Raw genomic sequence first — 18,197 nt, forward strand, 5'->3', positions numbered from 1 at the left:
TCACAGTGTGTTGTCACAGTGTGATGTCAGTGTGATGTCACAGTGTGTTGTCACAGTGTGATGTCAGTGTGATGTCAGTGGGATGTCAGTGGGATATCAGTGTGTTGTCACAGTGTGATGTCAATGTGATGTCAGTGAGATGTCAGTGTGTTGTCACAGTGTGATGTCAGTGTGATGTCAGTGTCATGTCACAGTGTTGTCACAACGTGACGTCAGTGTGATGTCAGTGTGATGTCAGTGTGTTGTCACAGTGTGATGTCAGTGTGATGTCAGTGTGATGTCACAGTGTGTTGTCACAGTGTGATGTCAGTGTGTTGTCACAGTGTGATGTCAGTGTGATGTCACAGTGTTTTGTCACATTGTGATGTCAGTGTGATGTCAGTGTGATGTCACAGTGTGGTGTCAGTGTGATGTCACAGTGTGTTGTCACAGTGTGATGTCAGTGTGATGTCAGTGTGATGTCAGTGTGATGTCACAGTGTGCTGTCACATTTTGATGTCAGTGTGATGTCAGTGGGATTTCAGTGTGATGTCAAAGTGTGTTGTCACAGTGTGATGTCAGTGTGTTGTCACAGTGTGATGTCAGTGTGATGTCACAGTGTTTTGTCACATTGTGATGTCAGTGTGATGTCAGTGTGATGTCACAGTGTGGTGTCAGTGTGATGTCACAGTGTGTTGTCACAGTGTGATGTCAGTGTGATGTCAGTGGGATGTCAGTGTGATGTCAGTGTGATGTCAGTGTGGTGTCAGTGTGATGTCAGTGTGATGTCACAGTGTGATGTCAGTGTGATGTCACAGTGTGTTGTCAGAGTGTGATGTCAGTGTGATGTCAGTGGGATGTCAGTGTGATGTCACAGTGTGTTGTCACAGTGTGATGTCAGTGTGATGTCAGTGTGATGTCACAGTGTGATGTCAGTGTGATGTCTCTATGGACTCTCTATGGACCCCCCCCCACTCCCTCATAGCAATTTTAATTAATTTACTAATAAGAATAAGAATAAAGACAGACACATGTGACGTCAGGAGACAGTTTGTGTTTACTTGTGTTTTACAGTTTGAAACATTTGGTCGATCGGAGACTTTCAGTTGGTTAACTTGATGGATTCTCCCTGGGTGCAGAAATCTGCAGACACACACACACACACAGAGACACACACACACACACACACACACACACAGAGACACACATGCAGAGACACACACACACACACACACACACACAGACACACTGACACACACACACACAAACACACACACACACACACACACACACACACACACACACACACACTCAGACACACACACACACACACACACGCACACACACAGACACACAGACACACACACACAGAGACACACACACACACACACACACACACACACACACACACACACAGACAGACACACACACACACAGTGTTTGTTTTTGTCAGAAGTAAAATCACAACATCACTGAAGTTTCTGTTGATTAAAAATAAAAATGTGGGAACTTCATATAAAATAATTTTGATGATATTTGACTCATATTTCTTCAGTTTGAGTCGATCAGACAAATTTCTTGTTCTGTTGATTCTGTTGGGGAAACAAACTCATGAGGTCATGATGATGTCACCTGTCTTGGGGTCGTAGTAGAAGCCCGGTTCTACAGGGATGCCGAGGCAGCTCGCCTGGTTCTTGAACATCTGCAGGTCTGAGTCTTTCACGGTCGACTCTCGTCCTGGAATCAACAACCTGAGTCAATAAAGCTTTCAGATACAAACAGAGTCACTTCCTTTCCCTAATGTTTTCCTTCCTACCCATCAGGTAGAGCGAGCGCATGGTGGAACCCTCGGCCGCCGGCCCGCCGCTCACGTTCAGGAACTTGAGCAGGTTCTCCAGGTTCCCCAGGGTGCTGTTGATGCTCAGGACCAGACAGTCGTCACTGCTCGGCAGCACGTGGAACACAGAGGTGACGTTCACCACTGACCAGACAACAGACAACAGTCAACAGACAACAGACAACAGACAACAGACAACAGACAGAACAGACAACAGAAAAATTAACTGGAGTATTGATTGAGTGACTCTGACTAACTGACTCTGACACTCACTGACTCTGACTCACTGACTCTGACTCACTGACTCTGACTCACTGACTCTGACTCTGACTCTGACTCACTGACTCTGACTCACTGACTCTGACTCTGACTCACTGACTCTGACTCACTGACTCTGACTCACTGACTCTGACTCTGACTCACTGACTCTGACTCTGACTCACTGACTCTGACTCTGACTCACTGAATCTGACTCTGACTCTGACTCTGACTCACTGACTCTGACTCACTGACTCACTGACTCACTGACTCTGACTCTGACTCTGACTCACTGACTCTGACTCACTGACTCACTGACTCACTGACTCTGACTCTGACTCTGACTCACTGACTCTGACTCACTGACTCACTGACTCACTGACTCTGACTCTAACTCTGACTCACTGACTCTGACTCACTGACTCTGACTCACTGACTCTGACTCTGACTCACTGAATCTGACTCTGACTCTAACTCTGACTCACTGACTCTGACTCACTGACTCTGACTCACTGACTCTGACTCACTGACTCACTGACTCACTGACTCTGACTCTGACTCACTGAATCTGACTCTGACTCACTGACTCTGACTCTGACTCACTGAATCTGACTCTGACTCACTGACTCTGACACTCACTAACTCTGACTCACTGACTCTGACTCACTGACTCTGACTCTGACTCACTGAATCTGACTCTGACTCTGACTCACTGACTCTGACTCTGACTCACTGAATCTGACTCTGACTCACTGACTCTGACTCTGACTCTGACTCACTGACTCTGACTCACTGAATCTGACTCTGACTCTGACTCTGACTCTGACTTGACTCACTGACTCACTGTCTCTGACTCTGACTCTGACTCTGACACTCACTGACTCTGACTCACTGAATCTGACTCTGACTCTGACTCTGACTCACTGACTTGACTCACTGACTCACTGACTCTCTGACTCACCGACTGTGACTGTAACTCTGACTCACTGACTCTGACTCACTGACTCACTGACTCACTGACTCACTGTCTCTGACTCACACTCTGACACTCACTAACTCCGACTTACTGACTCTGACTCACTGACTCTGACTCACTGACTCACTGTCTCTGACTCTGACACTCACTGACTCTGACACTCACTGACTCTGACTCACTGAATCTGACTCTGACTCACTGAATCTGACTCTGACTCTGACTCTGACTCTGACTCTGACTTTGACTTTGACTTTGATTCTGACTCACTGACTCTGACTCACTGACTCTGACTCACTGACTCACTGTCTCTGACTCAGACTCTGACACTCACTGACTCTGACACTCACTAACTCCGACTTACTGACTCTGACTCACTGACTCTGACTCACTGACTCACTGTCTCTGACTCTGACACTCACTGACTCTGACACTCACTGACTCTGACTCACTGAATCTGACTCTGACTCACTGAATCTGACTCTGACTCTGACTCTGACTCTGACTTTGACTTTGATTCTGACTCACTGACTCTGACTCACTAATTCTGACTCACTGACTCCGACTCCGACTCCGACTTTGACTCTGAATCTCTGACTCACTGACTCTGACTCTGACTCTGACTCTGACTCTGACTCTGACTCCGACTTTGACTTTGACTCTGACTCTGACTCTGACTCTGACTTTGACTCTGATGCACTGACTTTGACTTTGACTTTGACTTTGACTTTGACTCTGACTCTGACTCTGACTCTGACTCTGACTCTGACTTTGACTCCGACTCACTGACTCTGACTCTGACTCTGACTTTGATTCTGACTCACTGACTCTGACTCACTAATTCTGACTCACTGACTCCGACTCCGACTCCGACTTTGCCTCTGATTCACTGACTCACTGACTCTGACTGTAACTGTGACTGTGACTCTGACTGTGACTGTGACTCTGACTTTGACTTTGACTTTGACTCTGACTCTGACACACTGTCTCACTGACTCTGACTCTTACTCCCTGACTCTGACTCACTGACTCTGACTCTGACTCTGACTCTGACACTCACTAACTCTGACTCACTGACTCTGACTCACTGACTCTGACTCACTGACTCACTGTCTCTGACTCTGACACTCACTGACTCTGACACTCACTGACTCTGACTCACTGAATCTGACTCTGACTCTGACTCTGACTCTGACTTTGACTTTGACTCACTGACTCTGACTCTGACTCTGACTCTGACTCTGACTCTGACTCACCGACTCTGACTCTGACTCTGACTCTGACTTTGATTCTGACTCACTGACTCTGACTCACTAATTCTGACTCACTGACTCCGACTCCGACTCCGACTCCGACTTTGACTCTGAATCTCTGACTCTGACTCACTAATTCTGACTCACTGACTCCGACTCCGACTCCGACTCCGACTTTGACTCTGAATCTCTGACTCTCTGACTCACTGACTCTGACTCACTGACTCTGACTGTGACTCTGACTCCGACTCTGACTCTGACTCCGACTTTGACTTTGACTTTGACTCTGACTCTGACTCTGACTCTGACTTTGACTCTGACTCACTGACTCTGACACTCACTAACTCCGACTTACTGACTCTGACTCACTGACTCTGACTCACTGACTCACTGTCTCTGACTCTGACACTCACTGACTCTGACACTCACTGACTCTGACTCACTGAATCTGACTCTGACTCACTGAATCTGACTCTGACTCTGACTCTGACTCTGACTCTGACTTTGACTTTGATTCTGACTCACTGAATCTGACTCCGACTCCGACTCCGACTTTGACTCTGAATCTCTGACTCTGACTCACTAATTCTGACTCACTGACTCCGACTCCGACTCCGACTCCGACTTTGACTCTGAATCTCTGACTCACTGACTCTGACTCTGACTCTGACTCTGACTCCGACTTTGACTTTGACTCTGACTCTGACTCTGACTCTGACTCTGACTTTGACTCTGATGCACTGACTTTGACTTTGACTTTGACTTTGACTTTGACTCTGACTCTGACTCTGACTCTGACTCTGACTCTGACTTTGACACCAACTCACTGACTCTGACTCTGACTCTGACTTTGATTCTGACTCACTGACTCTGACTCACTAATTCTGACTCACTGACTCCGACTCCGACTCCGACTTTGCCTCTGATTCACTGACTCACTGACTCTGACTGTAACTGTGACTGTGACTCTGACTGTGACTGTGACTCTGACTTTGACTTTGACTTTGACTCTGACTCTGACACACTGTCTCACTGACTCTGACTCTTACTCCCTGACTCTGACTCACTGACTCTGACTCTGACTCTGACTCTGACACTCACTAACTCTGACTCACTGACTCTGACTCACTGACTCTGACTCACTGACTCACTGTCTCTGACTCTGACACTCACTGACTCTGACACTCACTGACTCTGACTCACTGAATCTGACTCTGACTCTGACTCTGACTCTGACTCTGACTTTGACTTTGACTCACTGACTCTGACTCTGACTCTGACTCTGACTCTGACTCTGACTCACCGACTCTGACTCTGACTCTGACTCTGACTTTGATTCTGACTCACTGACTCTGACTCACTAATTCTGACTCACTGACTCCGACTCCGACTCCGACTCCGACTTTGACTCTGAATCTCTGACTCTGACTCACTAATTCTGACTCACTGACTCCGACTCCGACTCCGACTCCGACTTTGACTCTGAATCTCTGACTCTCTGACTCACTGACTCTGACTCACTGACTCTGACTGTGACTCTGACTCCGACTCTGACTCTGACTCCGACTTTGACTTTGACTTTGACTCTGACTCTGACTCTGACTTTGACTCTGACTCACTGACTCTGACTCTGACTCTGACTCACTGACTCTGACTCACTGACTCTGACTCTGACTCTGACTCTGACTCTGACTCTGACCCTGACTCTGACTTTGACTCCGACTCACTGACTCTGACTCTGACTGTGACTGTGACTCTGACTCTGACTCACTGACTCACTGACTGTAACTGTGACTGTGACTCTGACTGTGACTCTGACTCTGACTTTGACTTTGACTCTGACTCACTGACTCTGACTCACTGACTCTGACTCCCTGACTCTGTCTCACTGACTCTGACTCTGACTCCCTGACTCTGTCTCACTGACTCTGACTCTGTCTCACTGACTCTGACTCTTACTCCCTGACTCTGACTCACTGACTCTGACTCTGACTTTGACTCTGACTCACTGACTCTGACTCTGACTCTGTGTGGTGTCAGATCATGGGACTCACCCGACACTGTAGCCATGTTGTTGTCGATGGTTACGTTTGTCACCGATGAAAAGCATTTTCCACCCCTGACAAAAAGAAAATAAGGTTAGAGCTAAAAGCTAACTGCTAACAGCTAAAAGCTAACAGCTAACAGCTAATAGCTTACTGCTAACAACTAACTGCAAACAGGAGCAGTTAACTGCTAACAACTAACTGCAAACAGGAGCAGCTAACAGCTAACAGCTAACTCTGCTCCTCGCAGCAGCAGATCATCCATGAGTTCCGATTCCTCCGGTGTCGGCATCGGAGCCGAGCTGCACAGAATCAAACCGGCTACCAGGAAGTGAGCGCTGAGCCACAGAGTCATGATGTCACCGCAACAGAGGAACGACACTGAGCCTCGGAGACGTCGGCCTTTATATTAGCGCTTCGCTGTTTGTTTCATCATGTAGGAAAGTTTCGTTTGTGTTTGCAGTATTAGGTAAGTTCAAAGTTCCAACTGGAGGTTTGTAGGATTTCACAACAACACCGTTCAGTCACAGATGTTACGACAGTTTCCATCCAGAGTCTGACCTTTGTCTCGGACCTGATCTGACACTGGCAACTTTCCTGCAAAGGCAACTTCCACAGTGAACCAAGAAAAAACGTTTCATGCACATCAGATATTTGATCATCTGAGGAACAGTGAGACTGTTTCTGCTTCTTTTAATGTTATAAAGCTTGTTATCACATTTGATTAAACCCTGCAGAACCCAATAGAACCTTGGAGAACCCAACCGAACCCAAAAGAACCTTGGAGAACCCAACAGAACCCTGAGGTCTTCTGCTCATGGATCAGACTCCTGACGACCTGAGCGCAGCAGAGAAACTCAACAGACCTTATTGTTTTATTCATCTATCGATTGTTGTACCTCATTTATTTATCTAATTATGAACTATTCACAATATTGATATTTCCCTGAATGGTTTTGCTTCTAGGAGAAAAGAAAAATTTCACTGGTTCTGGATTAAAATCTAAACTTTAACAAAATGGTTCAAAACATAAAATACAATCTAGCAAATTATTATTTGTGACACATGTTGGGGACATTAGACACTTTATTTCCATCACAACTTTTACAAAATCATGTTTTACTTTATATGGAGACAAAACAGGATGAAAACAGCGTCTCCGAGGTCCAGTCAGCGTCTCCGAGGTCCAGTCAGCAGCTCCGAGACCCAGTCAGCGTCTACGAGTTCCAGTCAGCGTCTCCGAGGTCCAGTCAGCATCTACGAGGTTCGGTCAGTGTGTCCGAGGTCCAGTCAGCCTCTACGAGGTCCAGTCAGCAGCTCCGAGGTCCAGTCAGCATCTACGAGGTCCAGTCAGCGTCTCCGAGGTCCAGTCAGCAGCTCCGAGGTCCAGTCAGCAGCTCTGAGGTCCAGTCAGCGTCTCCGAGGTCCAGTCAGCGTCTCCGAGGTCCAGTCAGTGTCTACGAGGTCCAGTCAGCAAATCTGATGTCTCGGCGGCAGCGTCTCCGGTCTCCAGAGCTCTGCGGACGTTCTGCCAGAAGAGTCCTGGGTGTCGCCCGGCCTCAGGCCAGACCAGGTAGGTCCGTCTCTTCACCAGCTTCCTCATGCGGTGATACGGAGACAGGAGCCGGGACGGGATGTTCTCCAGAAACAACAGGATCAGGACGTCCTTCTGCTCGTCAAACAGACGGAAGCTGCGCCAACACAAGACACAACAGACCACATCAGACCACAACAGACCAGGGGTCTCATTTATAAAACTGCGCGTTGGATCCTTACTAAAAGTTTACGTGCGCCCAAAAGCCCAAAATGGCGTATGCCGAAAAATATTCAGACTTATAAAAGGGACTTCAAAAAGGGAGAATTGCGCACACACACCTGTGCGCAATTCTCCCTTTATAAATCACAGATCACCTACAAGTGTGCGTACATGAATCAGCCTCATCTCCCGCCCTGTACACGCCCATTTAAACCATAAATAGTCAATGCAAATCACCTCATGAATGCTGATCCATATATTAATGACCCTGGCATCCAATTGTTCTTTCGTTCCGACAGGTGAGAAAAAAAACACCTCACTCCTCAAACACTGACATAGACTCGCCTGTAGGGGAGACACGCTTGTAGGTAGGGGGATTCGCCTGTAGGGGAGACACGCTTGTAGGGAGGGGGACTAGCCTGTAGGGAGGGGGACTCGCATAGAGGGAGGTGGACACGTCTGTAGGGAGGGGGACACGCCTGTAGGGGAGGGGGACTCGCCTGTAGGGAGGTGGACACACCTGTAGGGGAGGGGGACACGACTGTAGGGAGGTGGACACGCCTGTAGGGAGGTGGACACGCCTTTAGGGAGGGGGACACGCCTGTAGGGAGGTGGACTCGCCTGTAGGGAGGGGGACACACCTGTAGGGAGGTGGACTCGCATGTAGGGAGCGGGACACGCCTGTAGGGGGGGGGACTCACCTGTAGGGAGGTGGACATGCCTTTAGGGGAGGGGACTCGCCTGTAGGGAGGGGGACTCGCCTGTAGGGGAGGGGACTCACCTGTAGGGAGGGGGACACACCTGTAGGGAGGTGGACACGCCTGTAGGGAGGTGGACACACCTGTAGGGGAGGGGACTCGCCTGTAGGGAGGGGGACTCGCCTGTAGGGGAGGGAACTCACCCCTAGGGAGGTTGACATGCCTGTAGGGAGGTGGACACGCCTGTAGGGGAGGGGACTCGCCTGTAGGGAGGGGGACTCGCCTGTAGGGGAGGGGACTCGCCTGTAGGGAGGTGGACACGCCTGTAGGGGAGGGGACTCGCCTGTAGGGAGGGCGACTCGCCTGTAGGGGAGGGGACTCGCCTGTAGGAGAGGGGACTCACCTGTAGGGAGGTGGACACGCCTGTAGGGAAGGGGACTCGCCTGTAGGGAGGGGGACACACCTGTAGGGAGGTGGACACGTCTGTAGGGAGGTGGACACACCTGTAGGGGAGGGGACTCGCCTGTAGGGAGGGGGACTCGCCTGTAGGGGAGGGGACTCGCCTGTAGGGAGGGGGACTCGCCTGTAGGGGAGGGAACTCACCCCTAGGGAGGTTGACATGCCTGTAGGGAGGTGGACACGCCTGTAGGGGAGGGGACTCGCCTGTAGGGAGGGGGACTCGCCTGTAGGGGAGGGGACTCGCCTGTAGGGGAGGGGACTCGCCTGTAGGAGAGGGGACTCACCTGTAGGGAGGTGGACACGCCTGTAGGGAAGGGGACTCGCCTGTAGGGAGGTGGACACACCTGTAGTGAGGGGGACTCGCCTGGATCACTAATAAAAAGAAGCAGTGTGAGAGGCGACATGTTGCTGCGGCTGTCAACTGTCAGTGGGAGGAATTAAAAAAAGTGGTCCGATCTGAAGGTTCACTACATCTTTCTACTCCTTCACCAACATGTATTTAATTTGTGTTGCTTGAGTTTTATTTTAAATGTGCGACATGAAGAATCTCATTCATTCAAGGTGGAGGCAAAGAGGAACGTGTCCGCAGCGACCCCCCCCCCATGCAAGGTGTTTGTGTGTGTGTGTGTGTGTGAGGGGGGGGGCAGTGAGCAGCGAGGTCCAAAGAAACAGAGTTGCAGTAGTGAATTTGAAGTCTGTCTAAATGCTGCAGTGTCTCAGGGCGAAGGGGAAGTTTTTCTGTGTTGTGCCGCTGTTGAGGAAGTAAAAGGAGTTGGTCACCGGAGCGAGAAAGAGTTATGAACGTGTGTGTGAGGCGTCAATCGCTCTTCTCCATACATTCTATGCTCTTCTCACATTTACTTTCTACAATCTGACTTCAGTTCACGACCTCACCGTCTCTCGCTTATTCCCCTCGTCTCCAGAATGGGCGTACGTCTGTCTGTGTTTTGTAGTAAAATCTCATTTCTCCTTGTCATCGTGTTTTTGTCGCGTTTGAGCAGCAACAAACCAAATGTGATAAAATCCTGATTATGTACAGTATGAATATTGGAACAGCGCCCCCACCTGGCCATCTGGATCTCTCTGGAGCACCAGTCGCTCTGCAGGTAGCGGCGGCTCAGAACACAGATCGTCTTCCTGCTCCCGTAGATGGCGTCAGTGATGTTGTCGATGACGGGTTTACCTGAGTGGACACAAGTGGCGGTTACTGACCTCTGACCTCTTCCCTCCTGTCTGCTCCAACTCTGACCTCTGACCCTAAGTCTGGATTTTAATATCTGATAAAATATGTTAGAGAAGTCTGTGAAATGAGTCTGCATCGTTTTGTCTCACTGCTGATGAAGAATCTTCATCGAGTCGCTGACGTTCGACTAACAACCAACGACATCTTCATATATAATATTCCTGTTGATTCATTGATCTGACCGAGCAGCTGCTGCTTCCAGGAGAAAAGAGGAAGTGAAACTGTCACGCCTGCTCAGAAATAGAAAATCAACTGTTTGATAAAGATCTGACAGGAAACGACAAGAGGAGGAAGTGAGACACGAAAACTTCTCTCATTTAATTTGAATACTTTGGCAAACTAATATAATCAATTAAAAACAATGATAAGACACCGACTCGGTGGATGAACAGTGTCAGCGGCCAGTGACAAAACTTCTGATGATTTCAAATCAGTCAATTTGAACCATTTACCAGTTATTCATGGTTCTACAAATACTAATTATAATTTAATACATATTCTGGGATGGGACCAAGAAATGAGGAGATAATTTGCTACAACACGTAGGATTTGTTGATATTAAATCATTTTTGATTGGTTATTTCCTGTCGTGGTCGTTTCCCTGGTGAAATTTTGACGTCACCGACGTGTTTGTAACATTAATATCGGGTTCATAGTCAATTCATTTTGATCAGCGTTTTTAAAACATATTTCCAGGTTGAATTTTTCTCGTAGCGTCTGTGATGTTAAGTAATAACTGACCACAAACTCCGACTGTGCTGCTTTTGCAACAGACACGTGTCTGTCAGGACTCACTAGATAAGAGTAGAAAACTACTACTACAACAAGTTTTATAAATCTGTAAATACTGTTGCAGTAGTTCACCAGCTCAGACCTTCAGACGCGCCTGGTCACTGACACCGGTCACTTCCTGCTTTAAGACTTTAGGACGATGTGTAAAGGCAAGAAAAGTTCCTTTGTGAATACGAGCCGTCGTCTGGAGACATTCTGAGATTTGGAGGGAGATTTAGACGGACAGAGTTTACCTGGTTGGAAGTCTCGGTGGTGCAGACAGAGTCTCCAGCCTTGCTCGGCCTCCAGCACTGGAAGCATCTCACCGCAAACCCAGGCCTCGTCATGAAGGTTGTAGGAGACGAAGGCGTCATAGCGATGAGGAGCACCTTTCTTCCTCTTCCTGCTGTCGTAGAGGAAGGCCAGGAAGAGGTAGCAGGCGTAGACCAGCTGCCACCTCAGGAAGTGGTGGACGAAGGACGAGAGCAGAGTCAGAACAACGAGACAAGTGCTGCAGAGGAAGCAGAGGAAGCTGACGTCCATCCAACACGACTGTGGGTCAAAGTCCAGCAACCTGGTTCCTTTCTTACTCAGAGGGAAGAAACAGTCGAACCGGAAGGCGTGAACAACCTGAGTCTGGTTGTTGCTCTTTACCCATTGGATGAAGCCGGTGTTAGAGCAGTCGCAGGTGAATGGGTTTCCAACCAGGTCCAGATATGTCAGAGCAGGAAGCGACTGGAGAACCGCCTCGTTGATCACCATCAACTCGTTGTGGCTCAGAGTCAACCGGCTGAGAGCCGACAGGTTGGCCCGGAGCAGGAAGTCCACTGAGCGGAGCTTGTTCCTGGACAGATCCAGAGTCTGCAGGTTTGGGATGGACTCAAACAGCTCCGGTCTCAGGTCGGACAGATTAGTCTGAATGATCTGCAGGCTCTTCAGGTGAGGAGTGTAGCTGAACGTGTCCGGGTGCGGGGACTCCACGAAGAACCTCTCCGCCGCAAGGTGCTCCAGAGATTCCAGACCTCGGAGCAGAGTTCCTGAGATACCACTCGAATATTTGTTATAATTTTTGACCTTGAGTCTCTTTAAGGAAGGTAAATGGAAGAAAGACGACTCGTCGTTCTCCATGGAGACGACGCTGCTCTGTTCAAAACGTTGATTCAGTTGGAGATTCTCCAGGAGCTGCAGTCCGGTGAAGAGCCCGTGCCTGTAAGCGAAGGGCGAAACACTGAGCGTCTGCAGATCACTGAGTCCCTGAAAAGCCCCGACAGCGGCGAAACAGTGTGTCTCCGAGTCCAAAGCCAACGACCTGAGTGAAGACAGATTCCCAAAGTTATCTGCTCTGAGCTTGTTGAAATCATTACTGCGCAAATCCAAAACCTGTAGCTTCTGCAAACGGACTCTGAACGAATCGTGGAAGGAATAAATCGCATTGTGAGCAGCATGCAATACTTTCAGCTCATTTAAATCGTGAAAGACGCAACTTCTGAGCACTGAGATGTGATTGTGGTTCAGATTCAGTTCTGTTAACGTGGTCAGGTTCTGGAAGTCAGAGCAGCTCAACTCAGGGATGAAGTTGTGACTCAGATTCAGGACTTCAAGCGCCGACACGCCTCTGACGGCGGCCGGGACTCTGGACAGACGGTTTCTGTGCAAACCCAGGCATTTGAGTCGCTGCATGGATCTGAGAGAAAACTCCGACAGCTCTGTCAGATCGTTATCGGATAAATTCAGCTCAGTGAGTTCAGAACAATTCTGCATCAGTTTGTCATTTATCCTTCCAACAAAGTTACAACTCAAGTTGAGTTTGGTCAGAGCAGGAAGTTGACAGGCGAAGTCAACCAGACCCTCGTCGAGCGACAGCTTCATGAAGCTCAGAGAGAGATGTTCCAGAGCGTCTGTGCTCTGCAGCATCCGTCTGTAGGTCCGAATGCCGGCGTCAGCGCCACTCAGGTGTAACGTTCGCAGGCTCCGCAGAAAAGTCTTGTTGGACACGTCCCACTCAAAGTCACTGCTGCACTCAGACAAACGAAGAGATTCAAGATGAGGAAAGAAATCCGTTGTGACGCTGAACTTCCTCAGTGGGTTTGAGTTTAGCTGCAGAGTCCGGAGGTTGGACATGTTGACCGGGAGCTCATCCGACCGGAAGGAGCTGAAGCTGTTCTGCGCCAGGTCCAGTTCCTGTAGGTTCTGCAGCTGTAAGACTGTCACCACATCAGAAACACGACGCAGGAAGTTGAATCTCAAGACGAGAGTCTTCAGGCTGACGAGCGGCTGAAAGGCCTGATGGGAGATGGACGTGATCTGGTTGAGGTGCAGAGACAGATACGTTAATCTGGAGAGTCCCTGGAACATGTGGTCCGTCAGCTGCGTCAGGTGGTTATAGTCGACGCTCAGGTGCGTCAGCTGCACCAGGTCGAGCAACGCTCCGTCCTCTATGTGTGAAATGTTGTTTTTATTGAGATTCAAATCTCGTAGCTGTGACAAACCGCTCACGTCTCCTCTGCTGATCTTCACAATCTGGTTGGAGCTCAGATCGAGAGACGCTGCATGTCGGGGAACGTCATCTGGAACAGCAGCGAGTCCTCGACCTGCGCATTCCACCCGGACCTCTGACACGTTGTGAGGATTGCCCACAGTGCAGTTCTTCAGGCAGTAGGACAGCAAGGGGCTGGACTGAAGCAGGACCGACAGTAAGAAGAGGACGAGAGAGCGACTTCCCATCGCTGCCATGACGACAGTCACATCTGTTACGTAGCTCAACAGTTCAACACTGTTGATGTGCGTCTGTTTGTCCGACCAGCAGAGGGCGACTCTGAGAACATGACGTCATGTTGTACATAAATGTTCAGTTACAGTCACATCGGATGAACATCGTCCCTATTTTATCAAATGCAGACGATCAGATTTGTTTCATTTGTGTATAATAATAATAATAATAATAAAAATGTCTTGTGTCGAACGACCGAAAAGACAATCTACTCACTCTTCTTCTTCAGCTCAGACTGATATTCGAGTTTCACTCCTCAGTTTTTCTTCGACGGCAGCAGAGGAAGTGATGTCACCGCTCACAGCCACTTCCTCTTCCTCTGAACGCATCATTTCCACGAAATGATACCGTGAACTGCCCTATATCAATATAAAGATGATCACTAACTGTATATATATATAGTTGTTTGTGAACAGCTATTTATATTATCATCTATCTAAATCTATATTAACACAATATTTTAAAGTAATAAGACTTTTGGACCACAACTGATTCTCTGTGTGTGTTTGTTTGTGTGTGTGTGTGTGTGTGTGTGTGTGTGTGTGTGTGTGTGTGTGTGTGCGTGTGTGTGCGTGGGTGTGTTTGTTTGTATGTGTGTGTGTGTGTGTGTGTGTGTGTGTGTTTGCCAAAAGTTGGTGGCAGCCTCACTACTAATGTATTTTCAGGTCAGGTTTTATCTCTGGCTAGAGTCCACTCACACTCACACACACACACACACACACACTCACACACACACACACACACACACACACACACACACACACACACACACTCACACACACACACACACACACACACACACACACACACACACACACACACACACACACACTCTCACAAACACACACACACACACACAAACACACACACACTCATATACACTCTCACACACACTCTCTCACACACACACACACACACACACACACACACACACACACACACACACTCACATACACTCTCACACACACTCACATACACTCTCACACACACACACACACACACACACACACACACACACACTCTCACACAGAGAATCAGTTGTGGTCCAACAGGAAGTTTTATTTTTTTACAAAGCAAGAGCACAGAGTCGAGAAGGAGCTCGGCAGAAACAGGAAGAACCAACAATCAGAACAGTCAGAACCAGAACATCTGTCAGAACCAGAACATCTGTCAGAACCAGACCAGCCGCAGCAGCAGCGTTATTATTCAATTTAATTCCTGAAAAACAAATTGAATCATTTTACTTTGAAACCAGTGAACATCAAAATAAAATATTTTAATTTATATTAAAATAACAGAGAGAAATTGACTAGATTGATTTTCTGTTTTTGCTCCAGTTGCTTGTTTCCCTCAGATTTTCTTTATTTTGATTTGTTGTTTTGTTCAAAGAAACAAGTTCACGTGTTCTTTAGTTTTTCATCATAACTCATCTGCTCTCGGTTCAAAGTGTTAACATTGTGATGATGAAATGTTTCTATGGAAACAGTTGAATTAGTCAGAAAACAAACATTTGAACAGACTCACTGTGCCGTACAAAGTTACAACAATGTTTAACTGTCCAGGACAGAACCTCGACAGTTTCCTCCGACCGGCCCCGACCCCGAGGTAAGCAGAACTCGGGGCCGATGTCAAAAGACAAACAGCAGCTTCAGAACAAAGTTCAGCTCCGACGCAGCGATTCTCACAAAATGTAAAACGTAGAGAGAAAAAGAAGAGCAGGAGGAGAAGGAGAGAGAGGAGGAGGAAGAGGAGGAGGAGAAAGAGAGAGAGAGGAAGAGGAAGAGGAGGAGGACAGAGAGGAGGAAGAAGAGGAGGAGGAGAAAGAGGAAGAGGAAGAGGAGAAAGACAGAGAGGAGGAGAAAGAGAGAGAGAGGAAGAGGAAGAGGAGGAGGAGGAGAAGGACGAGGAGGAGGAGAGAGAGGAAGAGGAAGAGGAGAAAGACAGAGAGGAGGAGGAAGAGGAGGAGGAGAAGGAAAGAGAGGAAGAGGAGGAGGAGGAGGAGAAGGCGGAGGAGGAGGAGAGAGAGGAAGAGGAAGAGGAGGAGGAGAAGGAGAGATAGGAAGAGGAGGAGGAGCGAGAGGAAGAGGAGGAGGAGGAGGAGGAGGAGAAGGAGAGATAGGAAGAGGAGGAGGAGAGAGAGGAAGAAATTATTGTTAAACAAACACAAACAAATGTTCAGATGCATTTTTAATAATAACAAAAAAATGTGAAAAAATTTGAAATTAAAAACTTGTCGGAATTAATAAGTAATGGGTTAATGAACTGTTCTTTCAATTACATATATATATATATATAAGTACATATATGTATATATGTACATATATATATATATATATATAAGTACATATATGTATATATGTACATATATATATATATATATATATAACTATATTTAAACAAGTAAATATATACTAGCTTTGTTCAGACCTGGAAAAGATCATAAGAACATTTTAAACTTCAATAATTCTGACAATTAAATAATTTTTAATAAATGTCAGAACTTGATTCCTACAATTATATTTTTATATGAACAGTTTAGTTTCTTATCATTCATTTATTTCCACCTGAGGGTTCTGTTTCATTTTTAATTAAAATTACATTACAAAGTTTAGAAAAAAAGTATTAAATATATTTATAAAACACGGAAGTTTGTGACGTACGTGTTCAATCAGCTATGTAAGTGACCCACAGTGTGTGTGTGTGTGTGTGTGTGTGTTATAATGTTTAATTTTGATGTTAACAATTTGTGTTTTCTTTTCCTTTTTAGTCAAAACTCAATAACATTTCATTGCATAAAGGTTTGATAATGACATCTTAGGAATCACTTACACTTTTCTTTACATATACATATATATATGTATATGTATATATAAATATTTATATACACATATCACAATGATGAATGAAAGAAAAAGGAGAAAACTCAGATTTTGTTTAATACAGAAAAGAACAAAATCTTTTTCTGTCTGAACGTCATGTTGATACTTTAGTTCTGGTTCTGTTGAGGACGAAGCGACTTGCTGCTCTGGACTTCTCTTCTGTCACTTTGGGTAAAGTTTGAATTTCTAAGTCGTTTGCGTGGTGACACGTGTTTGTGACATCAGCTGGCACTGACTGCACAGGTTACTAAGCAACGGCCGGACAACACATCGATTCAACACTTCCTCCTCGTCCTCCGCTTCATCGCTCACCTGATTCCTCGGCGTCACCACGTCTCTGGATGAAGTTCTTAAAGTCTTGATGAAGTTGAACAGAACCTGTTTGTCTGCTGAGAGACAGAAACCCGACCCGCTGTCTGGCAGGAGGTGAAGAGCGTCGCTCAACATCTGGAACCAACATCACAGCTACTGAATGAAGACCAGCCAGATGTGCAACATGACATCATTTCCTCTCCCGTCAGATTTGACTCAGTCACTGTGAAGAAACAAATGTTGAACATCGTCCTACTAACCCCTAACCCCTAACCCTAACCCTACACTTTCAAACTGAATCTAGGTGTTTGTTGCCCAGATGTGCCGCCTGCCAGGCAGACTGAGGAAGTGAACACACAGAGCGCACTTCTGACAGCAGGACAATAACTCTACAATCTCAACTAGATTAGGGATGATAGATTATATATTATAGATTACAGATTATAGATTATAGATTATAGATTATAGATCAGAAGTCTCCAGCTCGTGTTTTTGCTTCTCCGTCTCAGAGTGATGGTCGTCGGGTCGCTGCCTCTCAGGCCGCCTGTCAGGAGATGCGGTAGTGGAACGTGTCCTTCTCCACGTGGTCGGTCCAGGTGGAGGACGGCATGCTGCGGTACGGGTCCAGAAGGATCCGGAAACATCGAACAATCAGCAGGCCCAAGAAGATGAAGAGGATGAGGACGAAGAGGAAGGCCGCTCTCTGCTCGAGCGTGAGGAAGGAGGTTGACACTGAGGAGGAGGAGGAGGAGGAGGAAGAGGAGGAGAAGTCTGATTCAGAGGCAGAGAAGGTGCTGCTGTAGAGGTCGTCGGCCATGTTGGGATGGTTCAGACCGTCGTCTCCTTGTTTCCAATAGGAGACATCGTGTCAGAGGAGGAAGGAGGAAGTCTGCAGCAAACAGACAGAAACAATGTGACTTCACTCATTAAAAGACACAACTGTTACAAAACTGTCAACAAATGA

General features: G+C 47.3%; 3 protein-coding genes across 5 annotated transcripts in view; all 3 read right to left on the reverse strand.

Annotated features, from left to right (window-relative positions):
• Window positions 1-1,018: 1,018 nt before the first annotated feature.
• Window positions 1,019-6,490, reverse strand: LOC118292480. Its single transcript, XM_047330141.1, has 4 exons — window positions 6,355-6,490; window positions 1,796-1,960; window positions 1,612-1,716; window positions 1,019-1,122 (listed from the first exon to the last, which is right to left on the reverse strand). The coding sequence occupies exons 1-4, from the start codon at window positions 6,368-6,370 to the stop codon at window positions 1,082-1,084; spliced, it is 327 nt and encodes a 108-aa protein (XP_047186097.1). The 5' UTR covers window positions 6,371-6,490; the 3' UTR covers window positions 1,019-1,081.
• A 923-nt stretch (window positions 6,491-7,413) lies between these two features.
• Window positions 7,414-14,390, reverse strand: LOC124849353 (toll-like receptor 13). Of its 3 annotated transcripts, XM_047330100.1 has the most exons (5): window positions 14,259-14,390; window positions 11,527-14,087; window positions 10,324-10,441; window positions 9,543-9,630; window positions 7,876-8,036 (listed from the first exon to the last, which is right to left on the reverse strand). In XM_047330100.1, exons 2-5 carry the CDS (start codon window positions 14,003-14,005, stop codon window positions 8,022-8,024), a joined length of 2,700 nt encoding a protein of 899 aa, XP_047186056.1. In that variant the 5' UTR covers window positions 14,006-14,087; window positions 14,259-14,390; the 3' UTR covers window positions 7,876-8,021. The 3 variants fall into 3 exon arrangements, with proteins under 3 accessions (XP_047186054.1, XP_047186055.1, XP_047186056.1); XM_047330098.1 differs by lacking the exon at window positions 9,543-9,630 and having other exon boundaries at window positions 7,414-8,036; XM_047330099.1 differs by lacking the exons at window positions 9,543-9,630; window positions 14,259-14,390 and having other exon boundaries at window positions 7,414-8,036; window positions 11,527-14,252.
• A 2,582-nt stretch (window positions 14,391-16,972) lies between these two features.
• LOC118291818 (cortexin-2-like) overlaps window positions 16,973-18,197 on the reverse strand; it is a 2,984-nt gene continuing 1,759 nt past the window's right edge. Inside the window, exon 2 of the mRNA XM_035620249.2 lies at window positions 16,973-18,122. Within this exon, the coding sequence (XP_035476142.1) occupies window positions 17,781-18,050 (270 nt within the window). The 5' untranslated portion in view covers window positions 18,051-18,122 and the 3' untranslated portion in view covers window positions 16,973-17,780. The remainder of the gene's footprint in view (window positions 18,123-18,197) is intronic.

This window comes from Scophthalmus maximus, chromosome 22, assembly GCF_022379125.1.
Source record: "Scophthalmus maximus strain ysfricsl-2021 chromosome 22, ASM2237912v1, whole genome shotgun sequence".
In the NCBI taxonomy this organism is placed as follows: domain Eukaryota; kingdom Metazoa; phylum Chordata; class Actinopteri; order Pleuronectiformes; family Scophthalmidae; genus Scophthalmus; species Scophthalmus maximus.

Bases quoted from the DNA above. Each gene is read 5' to 3' on its own strand.
- LOC124849353 (XM_047330098.1), bottom strand. From the start codon at position 14,005: ATGGCAGCGATGGGAAGTCGCTCTCTCGTCCTCTTCTTACTGTCGGTC. The intron at 10,442-11,526 runs GTAAACTCTGTC...GTGTCCACTCAG, and splicing joins CCACCGAGACTTCCAACCAG to GTAAACCCGTCATCGACAAC. The intron at 8,037-10,323 runs GTGGGGGCGCTG...GTGTTGGCGCAG, and splicing joins AGAGAGATCCAGATGGCCAG to CTTCCGTCTGTTTGACGAGC.
- LOC118292480 (XM_047330141.1), bottom strand. The intron at 1,717-1,795 runs GTAGGAAGGAAA...TGTTGATTCCAG, and splicing joins GCGCTCGCTCTACCTGATGG to GACGAGAGTCGACCGTGAAA. The intron at 1,123-1,611 runs GTGACATCATCA...GTGTGTCTGCAG, and splicing joins CTACTACGACCCCAAGACAG to ATTTCTGCACCCAGGGAGAA.